The 19,506-nt window shown below is 32.6% G+C and overlaps 2 protein-coding genes across 4 annotated transcripts in view; one reads left to right on the forward strand and one right to left on the reverse strand.

Annotated features, from left to right (window-relative positions):
• Positions 1–1,658: 1,658 nt before the first annotated feature.
• LOC118184663 (pantothenate kinase 3-like) overlaps positions 1,659–19,506 on the reverse strand; it is a 218,114-nt gene continuing 200,266 nt past the window's right edge. For 2 of the 3 annotated variants that reach the window (XM_085807605.1, XM_085807603.1), the window contains exon 10: positions 1,659–19,435. The gene's annotated coding sequence lies outside the window, so the exon portion shown is untranslated. The remainder of the gene's footprint in view (positions 19,436–19,506) is intronic. The other variant, XM_085807604.1, reaches the window with a different exon arrangement.
• LOC118184665 (histone-lysine N-methyltransferase SETMAR-like) lies at positions 5,866–9,765 on the forward strand. Its single transcript, XM_035354367.2, has 2 exons — positions 5,866–6,870; positions 9,685–9,765. Exons 1-2 carry the CDS (start codon positions 5,866–5,868, stop codon positions 9,763–9,765), a joined length of 1,086 nt encoding a protein of 361 aa, XP_035210258.2.

Below are 19,506 nucleotides of genomic sequence, written 5' to 3' on the forward strand. Positions count from 1 at the left end.
TTCGTTTTTCTAACTCTTTGAACAGTCTTCTCAGATTCATGTGTACTGAAATTGGGTTATCGTGTAATTCGCCCCACAATGCCAAAAAGAAAACAGTTGGAGTAACCGGCTATATTTCCGAATTCTCATTTACAACTTTCTTGTAAAGCAAAACATTATTGATGATCTCCGTATGTTCAGTTCTACCTTATTTCAGTTTACATTTACTCAGAGAAAATTTTTATTTATTTAAGTATACATAAATTTGTCTGATCTCTGGATCTTTTTGTAGTTCCGTAATTAATACTTCCCTTGAATCTAAGACCACAGATGTTACTTAATATCCTTATTTCTTTCTTATGGCTTTCCCCAAGCTGATCTGACTCCACTTTTGGCAAAGGTTCCGGTTCATTACGTATTTCTGTTATGTCTAATGCTATTAAATTTTCACTGAAATCTTGTTTAGATTTACCTTTTTTAAAAGTCGACTCATAAAATTACATTAACTTGCAATCCTTTCAATACTAAAAAGAACATTTTCTGCGATTCATTTTTAACATTGACAGTTATTATTAAGCTTTGGCAGTTATTTACCACCTCCTTTCCAGTCAGTTTAGGCATCCTATATTTCCGGAAAGACTTTGAGAAAAATCGAGCGGAGGCAAAACTTCTTTCACTTCTGGAATCATTTAATGCATTAGCTGGTATAAAAAGTTCCTCTGATTGCTTATTTTCTAACATTCTACGAGTACTTCATACTTCGTAGACAACACGAAGAGCTCATTTAATGACAGTGGATTTCCCAATTTCAATAAAATCTTGCACTTTAGTATAGTGCATAAATAGATTTGTTTAGATAAGAATTTTGGCATCACGATTTCCAGAATTTTATCTTCATACTCAACGGGACACAACAATCTATAAATTTCAGTCTTTCTTACAATGAATTTTCTAGCTTTACTTTATTACGTGCGGGCGGAAATGCTTTTAACAGGTCTTGTTTAAAATCTTTTTATGTATGAGTCAGTGAACGGAGAGGAACAACTAAGGTTTTACCAATATACAGGGTGGTGATTTGCCGATTTTAAAAAAAAAAAAAAAAAAAAAAAAACTTTCCTGATTATTAGATTATATATAAAAATATTGGTACTTCTAGTTTTTTCCTTAAATTACTTAAAGAAAATTATCACACAATTTTAATAACAGACATGAAATTCTTAGCCTCATTATGTTTCTCAGCTTCAACAAGCAAAGAATTTTCATTATTTCCCTATTCCAGTTCAGGCATAATGATCACCACTGAAACCTGCATTTAGTTTGCCTGTAATTTGATTACACAAGTTCCTTGGCATCACAACTTAAAATGTCTAAGTGAAGTCCATGTTGTAGTTTATATGCAGTTTCTAAAATATTACAGGCAATCAACCTGCATCTAAAAATTTCATACATCATTCAGCTGTAATCCTCAAAATTCAGATATTTCAAGTACTGACTACCAAGGAACATGACCCTGTTAAAAATGTAATTCATGCCATCCTTTTTTTTTTTTTTTTTTTTTTGTACGCAATATGAAAAATTAAACATTATACACAAGCACAGAAACATAGTAAAAGAAAGAAAAAAAATTACTGTTTTATTTGAAAACTCGGCTAACAATTCTCCAAGAAATACAACTACACTTTTTTAATCAAGAATTCATATTTTATTTAAATTATTTTGGTTATTAAAACTTACTTTACGCACAATTTTCTTTTCAATAATTTCTCTGAGAATTACATTAGTTTCACATATAAAAACTAGTTGGATTTTACAACTTTTCTACGGGGTTTCACAAAGTTCCAAGAAAAATAAAACTGAAAAATATTCTTCCATAGCATACAAAATCATAGATGATCCGAATTGTACAAAAAATGACATTATACACAATCACTGTTTTAATGCAGTGGAGAATATTTCTTTATGGAGTTTTAGAGGGAAAAGTGAATAAAGATGAAAATACATACTTTAATAAAAAAAAACAAAGTTTTGAAATTCTCATTATAAATTTTAAGTACTCTATTTTTGTGTTGATAAACGTTGCTTTGTAGATAATGCATGCAATAAACTGCCTTATGAACAACTAACATACATTATTTCAATGCTGAATAATGTTTAAAAGTCATAATTTATACTGTTATTTTTTTAAATTTCAAATTCTTGAATTTAAATAATGTTTAAATTTTTTTAATTAATCATTAACTAAATTTTATCAGCGAATCATACTAATTCATCAATTTTATAACTGCTTTCCAAAATTCGTCTTCAATAAAATTTTTGTTAAGACACCGTATAGTTCACATTTAAGTTTCTAACCCATTATTTTATGTTAATTTACTCTCCTATCCTTCTCATTTCCATTTTCTCTGCCAGAATGTAAATTTCTGTCTCATGTGGTATTCAAATGAGGTAGAATAAAGATACTTTTTAAAGGAAGGTTTTAGAGGGTAGAATTAGAGCGTGTTCAACCTGCTTGAAGGCCACTTTGCTAATTTGATTCTCTTGTGAACAGCATTCTGTGGCACCGAGTTATTTGTTTCATTAGGCTTATTACGCCTACCTGACGTCAAAGCCAGCTTGCATGTTATTTCAATGGTGCAGCTGTTAGGCTAAATTAATTGTCTTAGTTTTAGTTCAATTGTTATATTTGATTTACGCCATAACAGTTGGCTTCTATAAGCACGAGTTGGTGTGTCTGTTAATCTTTATTTAAGTTAATAAAAGGGTACTTTACACCATTTCCCTGTCTCTGCGATACTTACAAGACACAGTGAAAATTTACTTAGCTCTTTTAGAGTTTTAGTCTAGTTTATGCTATCTAAGAAGACCAACCTCTGTATGTTCCTGAATGAATATAATTACATAATACATACTAGAAATATTAGTTCTTACATTTTGTTCATAACTTATGTATGAAACATTGCATAAAATTAATGGAGTAACCATTTTTACTGTTCTGCCATGTTACAAAAATAAGCTACATTAGCTTCTATAATGTTCTATGTAATGGCAGCTTCTACAGAGTTCTATTTAATGGTCCTTAATTTAATTTCATTTACAGCTGGTTCAATTACCTTTTGTATTAGAACCTTTTTTCTCAAGCTTTTTTCCTTAGATAAGACACAATTTCAAGCTATTCAAAATAAATTACATTTCATAAATGAATTTGGTCAAAGGTGGTCTGTTCAAAATGAATAAGACTATCAAAAATAGGGAAGAATTATACATCTCATATTTAAGAAAAATGCTTACAGATACATTTATGAGACAACAAAAACTGCCAGTAAAAATATATAAAATTTTATACTATATACACGAAGAAAACTCCTTTAATAATACAGTGAAAAATCCATAATACATTGACATATGTGCATTTATTTACCCAGGAACAATGAATTATCATTTATATTAAAGCCAAGTCATATACAGAGCAAACGTGACTTAAAATAACATGATGGAATTAAGCAAAGTTATTTTAAGTCATGTGAAATATATTGCAAACATCACACATAAGGAAACATGCATAAACACGTATTTCTAAGACTAAACAGAACACAGATACATGCAGATGAAACAAAGTGTTATGCTGTAGAAGTTCACAGACTGAAGTGAATACATATAGTACGATCTTATTTCTTCTTCTTTTCCAACATAAAAATATTGTGATATCAATAATTTAGACAATAATGTTTCACATAACAGATTCAACTAAAAGCTGTATACATTTTCTCTATTTTATTTTACAGCTATTTATTTCAAATCCTTTAGAAAACTGGTTGACATAATACAGTGACAGATATGATTTATTTACCCAGGAACATATAACTGCAATTACAAAGAGAGCATGCTATTGGAACAATTAATTATAAATCTGACTCATACAAAATTTAGAATAGAATCTTATATAAATGTTACACAAAAGTTACTAAAAGAATGCTAGCAAAATATTACTAAAAAATGAACACCTCTATTACATTGCCCAAAAATTCAAAAACAAAAGCCTCCCTCCCCCCAAAAAAAGATAATAATAAAATGTCTTACAAAATCAAAATTCACTTTTCAGAATTAACTTTACCTATATCTTTTCTGGGGGGGGGAATCCATCTTTTATAGAAAAATCTTCTTTCCAAATGATTTTAGCCCTGAGATCATAGCTCGAGATGTTATTAAATTCTTAAACTTTTCAAACAAGTAATACTGATGCCAGAACACAACTATTTTTTAGATAAAACAGTAAGATCCTATTTCTTTCTTCTTCTGCAACAAAACAGATATTACTTATTTTTAAGGGAACAAAATGTCTGTCACAATGAACACAGCTGTCTGTCACTTTACTGAAGCATTTCTGAAATCATTCACTGCTATGCACAATATCAGGTACCATTAGGTGAAATTTGTTCCATTTTTATAAGCACATTTAGTAATATTTTCTATAATAAGAACATCACTTGGACATTCCAGTTACTCTTTTAATAACATAGTAACATTTCAAGAATGTGAAAAGAAATAGATTCCGATTATATAGTTCCTTCTGTTTACTTATCTGCACACTTAATAAACACTTATAAATACATTTTATTATTTCCTTTTTTAAGACAACAAATGGCAGGAAAATGTAAAAAATGTAATGCTTTTCATATTTAAAGATATGTGTCATTTAGACGGTAACAGAACATAAGAATTCAAAACATCAAACTACTTGTGTTTTACATTTTTTTGATTAAAGGAAAAAATACAAAAGCTCTTCCTCCTACTTATGAACAGTACAAGACATCTTTGTCTACACATTTAATGTATACACTGAAATGTTTCACAGCTTTACCAGTTTCATTGTTGAATGACTGATTCATTTTAAGCTCAACTAGAAATAATAAATAATGTATCCTAACATCAAATCTAAAAGACCGATAACATAGACATAAAATTTCATTTATTGCCAAGCAAAGTAGAAAACCTGAAATGTTGAAATTATTCCATTTTACTTTTAAGCCAAGAATTTCAGAGAATGTATGTTCATGTTGAGAATATATCACATACTAGAGAATTAATATTTTGACAAAAACTAATTTCATATTAACCCCAAAATTTATCCTAACATTCTTAATCAACCATTCAATGAAAATATACAGAAACGTAATAGTATAACAAATACAAAACTTTGGTTGAAGACTGGTTTGTACAACGATTCAGAAATAAGTAGCAAATGTAAATCCATTTTCAAACATAAAACATTTCTGGAAAAGCGAGGTAAATGCCTCTACATTTTATTGACTTCAAAAATATGAAAAGAAAAATATATGAATTTCAAAATATTATTTAAGATGTTCAGCCTATTTTCCATTTATTAAATAAAATATACCAAAAGGTCTAATTTTTTAAAGTAATGCATACATACATACATGTATATATATAATAAATGTGAAGAGGAAAATCATCAAAATTCTTTTCATTTCATCCAATTATACTGAAAGAAATCTTAAAAGGAAGAAAGTTTTAACTACGTTTCCCCAATGACTTGACATTTCTTGTACACGGTAATGCCATCTTTTCACAATATATATATATATATATATAACAAGGATCATTGAAAATTCTTAATAGAGAAGAGTTTCACTTTTTGAAATAAAAATACATATCTCGATGCAGAAATTAATAGTCTGTTTTAAGTTTCATAACAAGAAATATATACGAGGCAGGTCCAGAAAGTAAGTTCCGTTTCAATTTATCTCCGCTGCAGCTCTGCGATCGCAGTTCCGCACATGCGCAGTAGACGCTCTGTATCAAGGAGAAGAGACTTGCGTTATTTGGAGATCGCTGTCAGTCACGTACGCTTTGTTGTGCTTGTTTACAATGTCGGTATTGATTGAAAATCCCGCCGCTTGTGAAGTCAGATCTGTGATTCGTTTTCTGAATGCGAGGAAAGTGAAACCTATTGAAATTTATCGGCAAATTTGCGATGTTTACGGACCAAAATCGATGAGTGATTCAATGGTGAGAAGATGGGTTCGAAAGTTCAATGACGGACGTAGTGATGTGCACGATGAAGAACGAAGTGGGCGTCCATCTTTGGTTACAGAAGAACTGGTTCACGGGATTGATGACAAGATCCATGAAAACCGAAGGTTTACAATTAGTGCTCTCGCTATGGAATTTCCCCAAATTTCACGATCACTAATGCATGAAATTGTTACCGAAAAACTGAAATTTCGTAAACTTTGCTCACGTTGGGTACCAAAGATTCTTACTGAGCAACACAAAACAAAACGGATGGGTAGTGTACTTCAGTTTTTGACCCGTTATGCTGAAAGCGGCGAAGAATTTCTGACACAGATAGTCACAGGAGATGAAACTTGGGTTTCTTACGACACCCCTGAAAGTAAGCGGCAATCAATGGAATGGAGGCACACTTCATCCCCAGCAAAGGTTAAGCCGAAGCAAATCTTGACACCTCGAAAAATGATGTGCACAGTGTTCTGGGACTGGAAAGGCGTCTTACTCATTGATTTCTTACCGCGTGGTCAAACAATCAGAGCAGATGCTTATTGCGAGACACTTCGGAAATTGCGCCGCGCAATACAGAATAAGCGCCGAGGATTGCTGTCAAAAGGTGTTGTTTTTCTTCACGACAACGCACGACCACACACTGCAAATGTGACGAAAAACCTCCTACAGGGATTTGGCTGGGACGTGTTTGACCATCCTCCGTACAGCCCTGACCTCGCTCCTAGCGATTTTCATCTGTTCTTACATCTTAAGTCTTTCCTTGGCGGTCAACACTTCTACAATGACGACGAGCTGAAAGAAATTGTTTCCAACTGGTTGAAGACACAGGCGGCAAATTTCTATATGAAGAAGGTATACAAAAACTTGTGCCACGCTATGACAAATGCCTGCAATATTTCGGCAGTTATGTGGAAAAGTAGTTTAAGAGTTGTTGAATTTTGTGCAATAAATAACTTTTCTGTAGCTGTACACAATTTACTTTTATTACCAAACGGAACTTACTTTCTGGACGTACGTAGTATTTTCAAATTTATTTCTAAGTCCTATATAAATATTTGCCATTTTCAAAAACTAAACATCTTTAATACAAACACAATGAGTTTAAGATCGGTTTCCATAGGGCTAAATACCACAAGCCTCTAATCTTCTTTCTCAGACAAAAAGATCTTACCATTGCCAAATTTTACAGAATTACTTGATAGATTGAAAATTAAATTACTTGTCTAAATTGAAGAAACAAATTTTATCCATAAGTGTTAAAAATGCATCTGAGAAGTGATTTCTGCACTTACAAATGATCAGTTTTGCAATTAATTTAAAATATTTCTTGTTAAAACTATTTCTAGTGAAAACAGACATTTTTTCATTAATATAAAATGTTATGTTACTTTCTTTATATTGAAAAATATTTTATAGAAATTGGCGCAAGATTAATTTTGCAAACAAACTGAACAGCTTGACCATCATTACCCTTTCAAAGAGGTTCAAAGCATAACAGATACAATAAGTATAATGAAATATACTCTTTCTTCTGAGAAAAATAAATCCAGTACAAAGTTTTTAATCCGGACTCGTCGGGACCTTCGGCGATTCCGGATTATGGGTTTTTCCGCATTATAGATCATCAATTTAAATCTGGTAGATGGCATGCAGAAATTATAAAATTAAAAATATGAAAGCGTAACTTATGAAATAAAGAACAATTATGATCTGAAGGGTATCAAAATTTACAAAAAAAAAAAAAAAAAAAAAAAAGGCTTAATAGTGACTTGTTTACTTTATTAAGTTGCTTCTTTTTTGCGCTAATACTTTCTCTTTAATTCTATAAACAGACATAATTTCTTCTTCAGTTCCACTGTTCAAGTCCTGTAATTGCTGTGTCGAGAATACCGACTAACTTGTCAATCGAAATTTTTTCGTTTTCAATAACTTCTCTGTCACTTTCTTCACTATCGGAAGCGACACATCGAAACATGTTTTCGCTTTGTAGATCCTTTGGCAGCTCCAGAAACGGAAACTCTTTTTGACATAATCGAAAGTTCAAGCTTCCTTTTTATAAAATTGCTCTAACAGTCTGCAAAAAATAATAAGCCGGATCCAATTAGAAGATTAAGGAACAACGCAATCTGAAACATTAACTAAAATAGATAATTAGATAATTTTAGCCTAGCTTATACCATCCGTTATACATTAAACGCGCATGCGTAAACGCAAAATGCGTTTACGCATACGCAGAACGTTTTTAGCTTTGAGGTCCGGATTATAGATCATTCCGGATTATGGACGTCCAGATTAAAGACTTTGTACTGTACTTTGTTCTCTTAAATGCTTTAAGAGAACAAAATATTTATTTTTCTTGGCATGCTGAAGCAATATGTTGTATTAAAGTATTAAAAAGCATCTTTAACAATATTGTTTGTATATATTTGTCTTTTTAAATGATTTATAAATTCACAGTTTGAAAGCAAACTTTAGTCAGAAAATAAAAACTACTGTGAAATATTAAAACACCTATTGCACACAAAATCCTGACATGCTTTAAGAAAGAACCATTCCATATTCAACAGTCAAAACTCAAAATAAAAAGTTTTGGATTCTTTAACTATTGCAAACAGATCCATTTATTCTGCAACTTTTCAACTGATTATAAATATCTTCAATATTTTGTTTTACGGCAATTATGCGGAAACGTAAAGCATAAAAGAAAAGAAAAAGACTACAATGCACATTCTCTCCATATTCAATACAGCCCTACAAGATTTCAAGCATTCTTAGACTCTAAAGGAAATCAGACTGCCCCTGCCACTAATTTCTATGCAGAATTCATATCACCTCCTTCAAATATCGAGAGATTCTAGAGTTTTGCTAATGAATCTATCATTTTCAAACTGTTTCAAGAAATTTTATCATGAAGACCTTCTCACTTTGCATGATCTTGCCAGAATGGAACGAATAAACATTCTACGTATCTTTCTTAGATTTTACTACCATGCGTGTACACTCATTAAAGTATAATTTCTTAAACTGTGTTCCACGGAATTTTAAGAACCATGAGGTTCTGTGGAGATCAGTCAGGGGGCGTAGCTAGATGGGGGCAAGGGGGGCATCTGTCCCCGGGCGCAGAATCCGAGGAGCGCCAAACTGATGTTACGAAATTTTAGAATTAAATGTTTTCCATTCTTGGCAAGCAGTAGGGGGCGCGAAATCTTCAGTTGTCCCTGGGCGCTGAAAACCCTAGCTACAACTCTGAGATCAGTCAAGGGTTCTGCAAAACTTATATGCTTCTTTCCGCAATATTCATAAAAGTAACTTGAAAAAACACCCAATAAAAATTAAAGCCTTTAAAAAATTAAAAAAGTAGAATAAGAACTAACCATTGCTTACTAATCTGGATAGTCTGACGAAGCAAGTTTTGACGGTACCATCGTGACACGTTTTGGTATTTGACAGCAGCTGCATTGGGGAATCACTCAGAATTCCGGTATCAGCGATTCACTGGCTCATTTCTTTATTGATCGTTGCACATAGGAAATCCTGCAGGTCTAGAAATGCTGGAGAATCCTGTACATTTGAATATAAAAGGGTGCTGCGAGTAACCAGGCGTTACAGTCACTGTTAAACCGTGTCTTAGAAAATATAAATTGATTGAAAGTTTTTGCTTATTAGCATACTGTAATGGTTATTAACATCACATCACATATACTCTTCCATAAGAATAGAAGTAAAAAGACAACACCTTGGCCATAATGTAAATTATAAGGAAATCTAACCAGGATAATAGACAAACATTTATTTTTCAACACTTAAAGAGATACGAGAAGAATCAAAATTGCCGCTACATTCTACGGCGTGCACCTTCCAAATGAAAATGTTATCCTGTCATGTGGTCTGCAGCAGATGTTAAAGCCCGCTCTGCAAATCCATTTAAAATATGAAATACTTAGGAAGGAAAAGACCTATGTACTTATGTAGCTCATCTCCAAACTGATTTAACTTTTGCAACGTCAAATTTTGCTCATGCATTCGTTTATATTGTACATAGTTTATATTTTGTTTCTATCTCAAAGTATTGCTTGTTTTTGTGTATCTTCTTTTGTGGAAACCTATTAGGACTTTCATTCTACATTCAAATTCTTATCTCCTGATTAGTTCATTAACTTTGTTTGGGTACAAAAAGGCATGTAATATTTTCTTCCTTCTACCTTCTATTTTCAACGTTTATTAGTTTTCATTTAGGGAATTCAGCTGATGTATTTCCATACATGAAATGTCCTTAAGGCACAAATTTATTAGGCTGGATGCATTGCAAATCGCGCGATATTGCGGTATAACAAATTGGATACTGTTCCATTATTTATCAAGTACCATGTAATCAGTGCAGATGGAGATGAGCTGTTATATTCTGACTTTGAGCTTTTAAAACTTAGAAATTGTATTAATAGATAGTTTGTGTTTTATATTCCACTGTTACGGTTTATAAAAATATCGCCAAAAATTATTCATCCACTGGCAGTCACTTGCTGCAAAAATTTATCCCCCAATTAGATGCAGCTGTTCTTACTGTTCTCGATGAGGTTGTCAAAGTTATTAAATTCATAAAATCTCACAGACTAAATAATTGTTCATTCAAAAGATTACATGAGGACATGTGAGATGTACACACATCTCTTGTTTTACATGCTAAAGGCTAGATGGTTATCTCAAGGAAATACTGCATATTTAAGCGGCATTTTTACAAAGATCAATGAACTTAAGTCTTCAGGAAATGCTTGACAATTTTAGCTGGACATAATAAACACGGGAGGTAATTAACACACAAATCTAATGAAACTTTCATTTTAATATGTCTTTTACACAAAATATACAACAAAAACAAAAATTTGCAAATGGCAAATTTGGTAATGGCAAAGTTCTCATAGCTATGCAAATTTTGTTATGTTGAGGTCACGCATTTAGACTGATAAGAAATCCTGTTAGTATAAGGTCTGCAGGGCTCTTTTAACACGTTATTTTGCTAATACTGTGATAAAATGACTTCGAAGTCGAAGGAGTTGGATGTTAATAGTAAAAACATGATTATTTGGCTCAGAAATGAGAGTTTATATTATCATACTACAGTAATACAACTGAACATGAGTTTAATTACTGTCAGAAGCCTGTTATATTCTGACTTTGAGCTTTTAAAAACTTAGAAATTGTATTAATAGATAGTTTGTGTTTTATATTCCACTGTTACGGTTTATAAAAATATCGCCAAAAATTATTCATCCACTGGCAGTCACTTGCTGCAAAAATTTATCCCCCATTTAGATATAACTGTTCTTACTATTCTCGATGAGGTTGTCAAAGTTATTAAATTCATAAAATCTCACAGACTACATAATTGTTCATTCAAAAGATTACATGAGGACATGTGAGGTGTACACACATCTCGTTTTACATGCTAAAGGCTAGATGGTTATTTCGAGGAAATACTGCATATTTAAACGGCATTTTTACAAAGATCAATGAACTTAAGCCTTCAGAGCAAAAAAGCAAATACACAGTGGGTAAAAAAATATTGGTAATGTCCTATAACTGATCCTATTATCTAACAAAGGAAATGCTTGACAATTTTAGCTGGACATAATGAACACAGGAGGTAATTAACACACAAATCTAATAAAACTTTCATTTTAATATGTCTTTTACACAAAATATACAACAAAAACAAAAATTTGCAAATGGCAAAGTTCTCATTGCTATGCAAATTTTGTTATGTTGCGGTCACGTATTTAGACTGATAAGAAATCCTGTTATTATAAGGTCTGCAGCGCTCTTTTAATACGTTATTTTGCTAATACTGTGATAAAATGACTTCGAAGTCGAAGGAGTTGGATGTTAATGGTAAAAACATGATTATTTGGCTCAGAAATGAGAGTTTATATTATCATACTATAGTAATACAACTAAACATGAGTTTAATTACTGTCAGAAGTGTTGTAGGAAAGTTCAACGAGACAAGATCAACATAAAATAAAATTAGAAGTGGATGGCCTTGAATATTTTCTGCAAGTGAAAATAAGGCATTATCAAAGAGGTTAAGAAAAACCATAAACTAAGTGCACCCTAGGGGGGGGGTCAGCCAAAGATGTTGCTAATACTTTGCATAAAACTTTTAGTGTAGATACTATACGGAATTTTTTACATGAAGGAAGCTATTATGGAAGGGCAGCAAGGGGAAAAAACCTTTAATTTCAAAAATGAACAGGAGAAACAGATTAGATTTTGCAAAATCTCATGTTAATTTATCAGGCGAGTTTTGGAACAGTTATTTTCTCCCACGAATCGAAGTTTAAGATTTCGGGAGTGATGGACAACAATATGTGTGGAAAAAACCAAACACCGAACTCGAAAAACAGCATTTAACACCTACTGTGAAACATGGTGGAACAAGCACCGTGATTTTTTGACTGTATGGCAGCAACCACCAACCCACCCACGTTAAAAAATGTGTTGGTAACTTGTGCTTCATTGATGGTATTATGATAGTACGTACATACATTGACATATAGCGCCATGACTTGAAATTCAATGCCCAAAATCTTAGCTTAGGAACATCATTCGTGTTTCAACAGGACAATGACCCTAAGCATACAGCAAACCTCACCCGAGAGTGGTTACCGTGTAAGGCTCTTCACCAGTTAAAGATACCGCCTAAATCATCTGACATAAATCCAATTGAAAATTTATGTCCCAAATTTAACCTAGACGTGAAAAAACATAAAATTTCGTGTAAAGATGAACTTAAGCTTATATTCCTGCAAGAATGACACAAAATTCCCAATAGTACAAACAAGGTTTTTCTCTATGAAAAACAGATTACATGCTGTTATAAATACAAAAGGTATGAATATAAAGAATTAAACGTTCCCACATTTTGCTGTATGATCTTGCTAATACTTTTTTGACATACAAAGTTTACATTTTATTTGTATATTTTGTGTAAAAGGCATAATAAAATGAAAGTTTCATTAGATTTGTGTGTTCATTACCTCCTGTGTTCATTGTAATAGCTAAAATTGCCAAGCATTACCTTTGTTAGCTAATATGATGAAATATAGGCAAGTGCAAATACTTTTTTTACCCTCCTTATTTACCACTCTTGAAAAAAATTCTTGCTTAACCCATTTATTGTCAATCCATGACCTTTGACGATGTCAACCGAAGAATATGAAGTTTTTATTGAAATGCAATCTAATTTATTGTTGCAAGAAAAATTTATATTCATGTCACTAGTGTAATTCTAATGCAGTTTAAATAATGAATATCCTCAATTATCACAAAAGGCCGTGTTGGCACTTTTACAATTTGCAACTACATATATGCAGTTCTCAGCTTATGAGTCGAAAAAAATTAATATTGCAACAGACCTGATATGAAAATTCAGTTTCCACCCATAAAGCCTAATATTAAATATATCTGCGATAATAAAAAGCAGTACGAATTATCTCATTAAAACTGAAAAGTCCTGTTTGAATATGATATTTTAAGAACTGTTGGGAAAATTTTTGAAATTCCTTTTGAAGTAAATAAATATTATTCTAAATAATTGTAATTTTTGTTGCAAATGATCCATTTACACAATACTGCATTAAAACCATGCTAATGAAGCAAACTAGATTTTCCCAAATAAAAGTGGACCTTGAAAATTTTACTTATGAAAAAGATTAAAAAACACTGGGCTAAAGCATCGAAATATGCTAAACACACATACCACTTCATAAACTTCAATTCTGCAAAATATGCCGAACACTTCAGGCCATTTTGCCTTTCTGTATCCAATACAACTGAATAAGTATTTGAACAACAATTTCGACAAAACTTATCAGATCTGTTCTCAGTCCTTACTTCTCACTCAGAAAGACAACATCTTAAGCTTTTTCATACACTTATGCCTCGTTTACTCATATATATAGACAGAAATTTACTTTTTTAGGTGGACAGCAAGGTACATTATGTTTCAATAAATTGTATTTAAAATTGTATTTAAAAGATATTTGTCCCATTCATTCTTGCAGTCTACTGTCCTATAAAAATGAGTGCTTTTTATATATTGCTTATTGATTATCGTATACTCATTGATTAAGGTAAACCAATAAAATATTGAAATGCCACAAGGCTAAATACTAGTTTACTTAGCAACAAGATTGCTGAAACCAGAATTCGCTAACAGAATCCAAGAACACCTATTAGCGACTTAAGTAATCAAATGGAAGCACTTTTATCATTGGTCACTAGGAAAAAAATACAATGGGACATACAAGAAACAAGTTATACTAAGGGTGAAGAATGTTTTTTACTGAAGCTTGCTTCATATTTGAACCAGTTCAGGATGGGTAATCAATACCTCTTCTGAACACTTGAATAGGATATTTTCAGTCATACCTTAGAAAATTATTTTCAGAAAGATAACTCAATCCATTAGTTACCAGAATAAATACAGATATATAACAGGCACTGCTGAAAAGCTATTTTTACAGCAAAATCATATTTTTAAAAATAAACATGCATTCGACTACAGTTTCAATCAATGTTCAGGAATAGCCATATGCTCTTTCAAATTGCATTTACTTAATGGCTCCATTATACTCCCGCTAGTTCCAGAAAATTTGCAGTTGAAAGTTTCTATCAAATGACAAAAAATTTTGGTATTATTAAAGTTAGCATCTTCCAAAAAACCTGTATTTTAATCAAGAGATTACATACTGCAAAGATATACATTCATGTGAAGTTCTAAAAATAGCTCAAATTGATGAAATAAATCACCTCCGCTTTACACAAGAAAAAAGTTTTGGGTCTCTATAAACAGTGTATTAAATCACAACAAATGACACGTAAAAACCTAAAATAATATTAAAAGCAGGATTGATATAATTAATAAACAGCTTCATAAAAATAATAGGTATACAGTACAGTTTTAGTGTCAAAAGTTAGAATTTGTGATTCACAGGGAAAGCTTGATATGTGACATTTTATTCAATTTGAACTGCGTCTTTTTTTTCTTGTTGCACATAGACAATCATAACATTATTCAAATTAACCCACAGTTTGTACTCAAATTAGAACACAGCTAGAATAATCACTTCCAAACCAAAGTATCTTAATTTTTTTCTTTGACATACAGAAAGCTGCCAATTGAAGGAAGACCACTGAGCTGCAGAATACAGTTCACACTGAACGAGACAAAAAGAATAGCATAGCATAAATTCTATATTGGATTTATTAAGACGAAACTTCTGAAACTACAGTTATACAAGTTTTATCTGGTAAATCGTTTATCATTGTTCAAAGACATTTTCGAGCAAAATTTGTAAAAAACCACCGCATCGTGAAAACATCGAACGGTGGTGATGCAGTTTCAGGACACAGGCTACTTATGTAAGAAAATCAGCCCACGACAAACAGCAGCCAAAACCGAGGTGGTTGAAAAATTTCGTGAAACATTTTTATGAAATCCCACAAAATAAACGCCTCGTGCGAGTTCTGAAATCAATGTGCCTCATGTAACTATGTGGCGTGTGTTACGGAAACGTCTACAATTCTGGCCACACTCCTTTCAGATTATGTATGCGTTAAAACCTTCCGACAAACTGTTGCATGAGGCTTTCTGTGATAATTTGCAAGATAAGCTGGAGGTAGATGGTTTCGAGAACAGACTTGTTTTTACGAATGAAGCCACTTTTGTGTGTCTGGAAAGGCTAACTGCCATAATTTACGACTTGGGGACAAGAAAAATCCACATGGTGTAATGTATCATGAATGTAATTTTCCAAAGGAGAACGTTTCCTGCGCCATTTTCAACAGTTGTGTGTTCGGTCCTTTTTCTTCATGGAAAAATCAATTAAGGGGTGCATTTACCAAGATATGCTATCACAGTAGTTGTTCTCTCAGTTGGAGGAAGCAGTTCTCGTCTTCATTCTGCAGCAAGATGGTGTTACATCAAATTGGCATAAAAACGTACACCAGTGCCTGAACGATAAGTCTATCCCATTGCTGGGTTGACGGTGGTGGGTTAAACGATACGTCATTGCTTTGTTGGCCACTGAGATCTGCAGAACTAACCTCTTTTTTGATTTTTCCTATGGGGGTTTTGTTAAAGACAAAGTGTTTGTGCCTTCATTTCCTCAGGAATTAACAGAAACTGAAGCAGTGAGTAACTGAAGTGCTCAAATTATTAACAAAGGATATTCTATCACGAGTGTGGTACAAACTTAAATACGCATAGATATTTGTCGTATTACCAGATAGGCACACACAGAACAACTATAGAAACTTGGACAACTATAGTTTCACTGTAAATTTAAGAAAATAAAATAATTACAGCATTCCCAGGTATGCTTTCTTTTTGTCCCATTCAATATGAAACACTCTATAATGTTAGTTCACTATCGTATTATTTGACCGGATTCCACTCCGAAAAGCTGCATGGGAACAGCTTCCATGGTTTACCATATGCAATGTAAAATATAGTCAAGTTCCCATCTCCCCTATGAAGTCACCCCTTCCCTTAGGTAGATAGCTCTAATATGCTTTGCCATAATTAAATAAGTAGATCCAATCCCAAAAGGTAACCTAATATTTAAAAAAATCTTAAAGTACACAACATTAACATGAAACATAATTTCTATAGTCACGGCAAACCCCCTAATAACAAAACTGTAAAGATGTAAACAGATATTAATTATACCACATTTACATTCTGTTATATGCAACCAAAATTCCATTCCTTCTTTTTCTAAAATCTAGTTTTGTTTTGCTTGTGGGAGATCATAGTCAAGTAGTTAAACTTCAAGTAAGGTAAAGCTCAGAATAAGTTTAATCATGTTTAAAAAAAAAATTTGCACCATCATAAATCAAGTAAAAATTTCATTAGAAAGATGAAACGCACCAGAAGTGAGGGATGTTAAAACTCTGTGTTCTCATAAACTTCAAAATTGGGCTTAATAAGCAACCACAACAATCAAAGTGGCCACTTGGCAACGATTTATAATCTTTATTTTTGCAATACAATAGAGTTGTAAAGATAAGTATAATCACAAGAAAACTACTAATACATTATAAAGTCCGAAAACCGGATGTCGAGTATCCCGAAAGATCTAATATTGGGACCTCTGACCAAAAGATTAAAATACCAATAATAATAAATCTTCTCCTCACAAAGTCTAAAAACGCAGCAAAAGGAAAAAGCTGTGCATAAATGCGACTTTTCTCCGGACTAACTGAGATTCCTGCATGTCACTTTTAAGCACCTGCTGGCTAGGCAATCCACTTCGGCCAATAACAATGCATTTATTGACGTGGACGAGGACCATACTGAAGGTCCTTGACTGCTTGTAGCGGAGAGGGCAGGGCCGGTACCCATTTACCGCCCCGTACAATCATTGGTGGTCCTTATAGTTTGCTCTCCTGCTCTACCACCCTAAATTCTACTCAATGCCTCTCTTAAATTCTAAACATTCAGCGACCCTAATTTTTGGTGTTATGTGCTCTTCTACATTCTAAAATTTGTACCATTCCTAAATTCTGACTCACGGTTGCAGCCACCCCAGTTGCACCTGCTCTGTGGACATGGGTAGCATTTTTCTAACTGATTTAAACAAAGCAAAGTCCTAATGTTGCCATGTTTACGATGATCTAAAATCTGGAATTTTCCGAAATTCAGAACCACTGAAGGCCCGACGATTCCGGATCTCGGACTTACAATGTTTTTAAGGAATAGCCAAAAATAATTCATAGAAATAGTTACTTCGAATTTTAGAAGAATGCATTTCATTATAGCCTTTCAAATTTCTACCATGTATTAAATCAAACCAAATACAGTACAAAGTCCGTAATCCGGACTCGTCGGGACTTCGGCGATTCCGGATTAGGGTTTTTTTCGAATTATAGATCATCAGTTTAAATCTGGTAAAATGGCATGCAGAAATTATACAATTAAAAATATGAAACCATAATTTATGAAATAAAGAGGAATTATGATCTAAAGGGTATCAAATTAAAAAAAAGGCTTAATATTTATTTGTTTACTTTATTAAACATTTCTCTCAACGCGCGCATGCGTAAAACATACATTACGCATAGTCGAAATAAGAAAATTGCAACCAGAAAACTATTTGATGTGTATTCGTGATATTTAAAATGACGAGGAAATTGATTTAAATCATATCAAAGACGGAGCACATCGAGATGAAATACTATATTTAGTAAGGAAATATAAGCCAAATAAAATAAAAACATCTGCCCTGAAGATGAGGATAGTGCTGACAGATCAACTTCCAGTTCATTGCGCGCCGCGACGTTCCCCCCCCCCGCCCGCAGAGCAGCATGAAATTTATAAACAGATTTCGGAATGGTTAGAGAAACAAATCATTAAGCCAAGCTGTTCTGATTACGCAAGTAATATCGTGCTAAGTAGAAAAAAATGCGGTTCATTTAGACTATGCATGGACTTAAACGACACTTAAAACCTGGCGAATCCCTTTCCGAATATTTAATTGCCATCCGTGAAACAGCCAGTCGCGGTTCTGTTGATGATTAATCAATTCTTGATTATGTAATTAATGGGATACCGGATCACAGCAGTAACAAAATTATTTTGTACGGGTGTAAAACTATTTCTGGATTCAAAGAGAAATTAAAAATTTATGAGAAAATCCGCGTTCGAGATACGAAGAATAAGGGTTATTCAAGTACTAACACACAAAATAAAGCACGCGCTATACCTAATAAGAGTACAGAACAAAGGTGTTAAAAATGTGGAAGTATAGGGCGAGTAATGTATGCGCATTCTTTACGCGTAAAGCATACAAAAAAAGTTTGTGGCTTTGAGGTCCGGATTATAGATCATTCCGGATAATGGACGTCCGGATTACGGACTTTGTACTGTATCACAAATATATTTAATATAACAAAAACCGGAAAATAAACACAAATATAAAAATTTTGATCCAAAAATTATAATGTGTATATAGAATTTTCAAATGCCATTGTATATCCCAGAATATTTTACTGAAATTAATTTTAGAATCACAAAGTACAAAAGATTTTCTCAACAATAGTACATGCAGCAATAAAAGCTGACATACAAGGAAAAGGGCAAGAATGACACTCACAGTATCTTTATTCATGTAATTTTACAATGAATGATTTTTTGCAAATATGGAATGTACAATACGAAAGAGATTGCAAAAACATCTCCTCAGATATTTATAGCTTATTTATCAACAAAGACCTTACATACAAGGTTTCATCATAATCAACATGAATAAGATACATATGCAGTTGGTGGCTTTAAGGCCACTAATGGTTTTGCTGCGTTTCTTTGAGATTTTGATTAAATATTCTTCAAAATGGCATTCCATTAAGAAAAATATACCTAAAAAAAGACAAAAGCCAATTACATATCTACTTCTAACAAGCAAAGATTTCAGCACATTACCGGGAAAT

Source organism: Stegodyphus dumicola, chromosome X1 (genome assembly GCF_044657685.1).
Source record: "Stegodyphus dumicola isolate Sdum_Otavi_A_Nest chromosome X1, ASM4465768v1".
Classification (NCBI taxonomy): domain Eukaryota; kingdom Metazoa; phylum Arthropoda; class Arachnida; order Araneae; family Eresidae; genus Stegodyphus; species Stegodyphus dumicola.

Coding starts and splice junctions, on each gene's coding strand:
- LOC118184665 (XM_035354367.2), top strand. CDS start 5,866: ATGTCGGTATTGATTGAAAATCCCGCCGCTTGTGAAGTCAGATCTGTG. Junction 6,871..9,684: donor CAAATTTCTATATGAAGAAG/GTATACAAAAAC, acceptor TTTGCTTATTAG/CATACTGTAATGGTTATTAA.